The sequence below is a fragment of the Vigna angularis genome, chromosome 1 (assembly GCF_016808095.1).
Source record: "Vigna angularis cultivar LongXiaoDou No.4 chromosome 1, ASM1680809v1, whole genome shotgun sequence".
NCBI lineage: Eukaryota > Viridiplantae > Streptophyta > Magnoliopsida > Fabales > Fabaceae > Vigna > Vigna angularis.
Genome location: NC_068970.1, coordinates 27,516,140 through 27,521,547, shown reverse-complemented (window position 1 = coordinate 27,521,547; position 5,408 = coordinate 27,516,140). Strand labels below are relative to the sequence as shown.

General features: G+C 32.9%; 1 protein-coding gene across 1 annotated transcript; it reads left to right on the top strand.

Moving 5' to 3' along the window:
• The first annotated feature begins 1,825 nt into the window (after nt 1–1,825).
• LOC108342538 (ethylene-responsive transcription factor ERF109) lies at nt 1,826–2,820 on the top strand. The gene has a single exon (XM_017580326.2). The coding sequence runs from the start codon at nt 1,902–1,904 to the stop codon at nt 2,583–2,585; it is 684 nt and encodes a 227-aa protein (XP_017435815.1). The 5' UTR covers nt 1,826–1,901; the 3' UTR covers nt 2,586–2,820.
• The last annotated feature ends 2,588 nt before the right edge of the window (nt 2,821–5,408 follow it).

Sequence of the window (5,408 nt, the reverse complement as noted above, 5' to 3'; positions counted from 1 at the left end):
TCATAATATAGATGATGTTAACCAATGAACTTTATATATTTTGTTAGATAGAATGTAAGTAACTGATATACAAAATTTCATTTAGTAACTGCTATAATTTTTTTGTAATCTATTTGCTCTACATCAAATAGATCCATATGCTAGAAAAAAAAACATATTAGTTAAACTGACACTAATAAATTATTAGCATTAGATTTGTGTCAATCTTTGCATAAGTTAAACCAATACTACATGTTAAAATACAAAGTCAATACTATTTATCTCTTAGTGTTGACTTTCTAAGTTTTTTATGTAAAACTTAATTAAAATAATCATGTGGATTTACTTGTTAGATCGGGTGAAATAACTCATATATATGAACTAAACTTTCTTAGATAAATAAGAATTGTTTTTTCAAGTATTTATTAATTAACATTTTTACACCAAACATCTAAAAAAACCTTAAATGAAATTAACGTGTAAAAAGAATAATTGATAACCGAAGTACCTTTTACTTAATTATATTTGTTTTATCTTTCACTATAATATTTGATTAATTAATAAAGGTGGATTAATGAAACATGATGAATTTTGACATAAATTCGGCTTAACTAAAATATTAATACACTTATAGATTTAGATATTTAAAATTTAATTATTATTATATTATTTTTTGTTTATTATGTATTAAAAATTTTAGATTTTTAATTAAGTTTTTATCATTTAATTTTTTTTAATTAGTTGACGTGGTTATTGTTTTTTTTGTCATCTTCAATAATTGTCTTTTTATATGTAAGATTTTTTAGTTAATATAAACTATACGATAATTAATGTAAAATGATACGTAAATTTTATTATTTTCACTAAAAATAATATAAATCACATGTTATTTTATATTAATTATAATATTATTTTATATTAATTATAGAATCTCACAATTTTCAAAATATTTAAAAAAGGTAAACAAGATATAAAAACAGGATAACAGTTATATTATTCAATTTATGAAAAAATATAAAAATTAAATACTTAATATATCATAAATAATTAATAGAAACTTAATTAAAAATAGTAAAATTTATGAAAATGTTAAATTTAATGGAACCTACAAATGTGGTGGGATGCACAAGAAACTGTGTGTGTGTGTATATATATATATATATATATATATATATATATATATATATATATATATATATATATATATATATATATATATATATATATATATTGTATTGTATTTGCAATCGTTTATAGTTAAATTGATTAATAAAATAGTATGTGTGATATTTAAAATAGAAAAACTATGTAATATTTTGATGAAGTAGTTAAAGAAATATTATAAGGAAATTAGGAATTATTGATGGAGTACAATGATATTTTATTAATTAAAGGATAAGTTAAATGAAAATAAGAAAGAATATGTAAAATAGTGATGGTTTGCGTTGACGGTCAATATTAAATACATGAGAAAGTTTGACATCCGTAGTAGTCCAGTTGCACCCAGCTAATGGTTTGCGAAAGAACAGGTCAAACCAATTTAAAGCAGTGAGTGAAGTGAAATCTCCCATTTCCTTCGTCCCAGACATTTTTTGTTGCTCAATCACTTCACATTACTACTTTTCCCAATCCCACGCGACTCCTTTCACCGTGGCCGTCCATCACCACTCACAACCCTCCCACGTCACCCTCAAAATCTTATCTGTCACGTTTCTGGAATACACACGTGATCAAAAATCAATATCACTAACATGCGTGTGAAAACGGTGTTGACAACTGGCTTTAGCTGCCACGTCACCCCCAAACCGTATATAAGCAAACCCGTCCTCTCACTTCCTGCAGTTCGAAAAATCCTTTGACGCGCCAAACACAGAGACCACCAGCACCCTCCATTTGACTCTCTTCAACTGCTTTCGACTCCCATGTCTTCCTCTTCCTCCTTCTCCCCCGCCACTCTCACCCCTGAGCAAGAACTCTCCGTCATCGTCGCCGCTCTCACCAACGTCGTCGCCGGCTCCACTTCCTCCGACGTCGTCTCCCTCCCGGACTTCCGCCTCCCCAACGCCTCTCAGCCTCTCGCCGGAAACACCTTCTCGCCGCCCACTATGGACACGTGTCGCGAGTGCAACATCGCTGGTTGTTTGGGCTGCAATTTCTTCCCCGAGGAGAAAAAGAAACAGAAGAGGGTCAAGAAGAAATACAGAGGCGTTAGGCAGAGGCCATGGGGTAAGTGGGCGGCCGAGATTCGCGACCCACGCCGTGCGGCACGGGTCTGGCTGGGAACTTTCAACACGGCCGAGGATGCTGCCCGGGCCTACGACAAGGCCGCCATCGAGTTCCGCGGCCCACGGGCCAAGCTCAATTTTCCCTTAGTGGATGAGTCCTTAAGCATGCAGCAGAGCAAGCCAGAGAGGGTTGCAGCTGAAGAACAAATAAAGAACGAGAATCTCAACCAGAGCATGGAAATGGAGACGCTGGCATTCGGAAACAAAGATACTGAATTCTGGGACAGGATTGGCGAAGCTGATTTTCATCAGCTGATGATGATGATGGATTTCACTGGAGATTCTTCCGACTCTGCCACCGGGAACACTCTTAGTTCCTGACGACTTCCATCATTTCAGTTAATTAAGAAAAATTACTAGTTTTGGTAGTGTGTGTTTAAAAATTAGTACAACTCGGATAAGCCAGATTATTTGTTAATTACCATTTAGCTAGCTCCACTGCGTATATTTCTGTATATCTTTCTTCCGCTAGATTTTACGGAGGAAGCTTCAAAGTACAAACAAATCGAGGGGTTCCTTTTCTATATTTTATTTCAGTAACAACTCTTTTTTCACATTCTTTTCTTTCTAGCGTATTACCATCTATTGTAGCTAGTTTCGAGAACACTTAGTATGTTAACTCGTGTCACTTTCAATTTGAAAGTTTTTGTTATGGGTTTCGGATAACAACGTTGAATTCATCAAAGTAAAAAAAGGAGAAGTTTGTCTTCATTATGTGTTGTTTTTTTAGTGTCACAACTGACAGTGTCGTGAATGGGTAAGGATATTCTAACAATAACTGATGTTGGCTGCACTGGAACACATTCAGTTATGTGTTTGGGTAATGAAAAATTTTGGGGGCAAAAGTTTGAGGTGGAGCCCAGCGTGCATACCTAGGATGTTAGATGTTGTCGTGTGATGCGCACTGGGACAGTGCCGGTGATTCTCGTACCACGTACAGAGAACCTTGCAACAACCTGCAATTTCAGCACGTTTTTATTTCATCACGTTTTCAATGTGCTCAATGCTTCACGTGCTGGTTTAGTTCAGGAATGGGACAAAGTGGTGATTTAAAAAGGGTATAACGCCCACAGAAAGATTATTAAAAAACGTTTGATTCGCATTACCAAAAGCTGATGACGTGTGAACAAGAAAAAAGAGGTTGTTTGCTGGGTGGATAGGCACTGGAGCTATTGTGTTAGTGTTATCGGATATTTTTTATTAGTTCTTTGATCTTATCTTCTTCCCAATCTAAGTAACATAATTTTTTTACTTACATTTGGGTCAAACGTTATGCTTAAATACTCGTTTCAAACACATAAGGACGTGACATATTCACTTACGCAAACGTACTTTTGGCCCGATCTCGCCTTGTCGGCTTGATATCACGATCAACAAAAGTTAACGCAGAAATTTTTTCAATACCCCAATTCTTGTCTTTTCTTGGATATAATAAACGTTATTGGAATTTCATGTCTCTTTTTTATTTCTATACAAAAATTTAATGAAGAATATTTAAATATTTACGGACAAATAACAAGTACTTTATTATGTAATAAGATGTAATTGATTATAGTATTTTTTTTTTAAGATGCAAAGAAGCGAATTTATAGAAGATATTATATTATATTTTACGTACAAACCATATAAAGCAGGCTACATATATTTTATCTACAACACCGAAAAAAAAGAGAAAATTAAGGTAGATTTTCAAAAAATTAGGATAGTTTTTCTGTAATTTATAAAAATAGGATAATTTAAGTAATGACAACTTCTTTATAAATTCATTAAACGTTATAAGACTCATGACAACTTTCAATTTAAACTAAAGTCATTAGGATTGGTTTGGAGTGAACTAAAGTTATCATGACTCATTATGACTTTAATTATATGAATTTTTTTACGAACTTTTTTATTTTTTTTAAACATAACTAAGTGTGGAATAATTTTAAAAATTAGGTAGTCTTAAAAAAATAAACATGTGAATTAAAAATAATAATAATAATAACGATAAAAAGTTAATATTACACAATATTTTGAAGATAAATGTTTAAGATAATAAAAACTATAAGACATACATAATATAACATAATGATAAAAAAACCCAATTACGATACGGACAAGTTATCCTGTGATACCTAATTACTAGTCTTAACGATTTTATAGTTCAAATTGAAAGTTTTTATGAGTCCTGACGACTTTCATTTGCAAGTCACCAAAACTCATGATGACTTATCTTAAATTTGTAAAAAAAAAATTAAGGTTTAATAGTCTATTTTGTCCCTAATTTTGCTTAATAATGTCAATTTAGTCTCTCGTTTTAAAAATGCTTAAAATTGGTTTTCACTTAGTAAATTTTGTGTCAACGTCGTTCATTCCGTTAAATAAGAATAAACGGTGTTAACTTTTTTTTTCTCTACTCTGCTCCTCTGTAACAGTAGACTTTTCACTTTCAGTGCATCAAATTAATTGCCAGCTTTTTAATGTCACATCACCAGTCACTCTTCCTACTAAAGGTACTATCTAACCAAACATTTTTCTTCTTCTTCTTATATACAAAGTGGGACCCACACTTTTAATTTCACCCAAATAAGAACCACTTTTCTGTAACAACCCTGTATGAACCTTCCTTCACGCAACCTTCATTCTTCTTTTCTTATTTACTAATCATTCTACTCTTCTTTTATTTTCTTCCCTTTATATTTCTTTTATTCTTCTTAAATTCTCTCTTCCCCTATCTACTAATTACGTAACAAACGAACACTCCCATGCAGTAACAATTTTTCACCCAATTCCAATTTAAAACCCAACCACATCTCACACCACCCTCCACTCCACTAATGTAACCATTTCAGTACTCTCAAACTCTCTCTTTCTCCAACATACTCAACCACTCTCTTCTCTTTCTCACTCATTTTCTTTGCTCCAGCTAAAACCACAAGACGACTTCTTCCATGCAAACCTCACTCTTTCATTGCCACCAATCCTTTCTTTCACCTTTTCCTCTCGTACTCACAGATGCACATCCCAAGCCAAACCGAGGAGAACTTACATCTTTGTGCGTGCAAGGATTCATCACGCCACACCAACAAAAGTCACTACTCCCCCTAACCATTCCCATAGTAAGTTACCAAGCCTTCTTTCTTTCCACTTGAACACCAAACC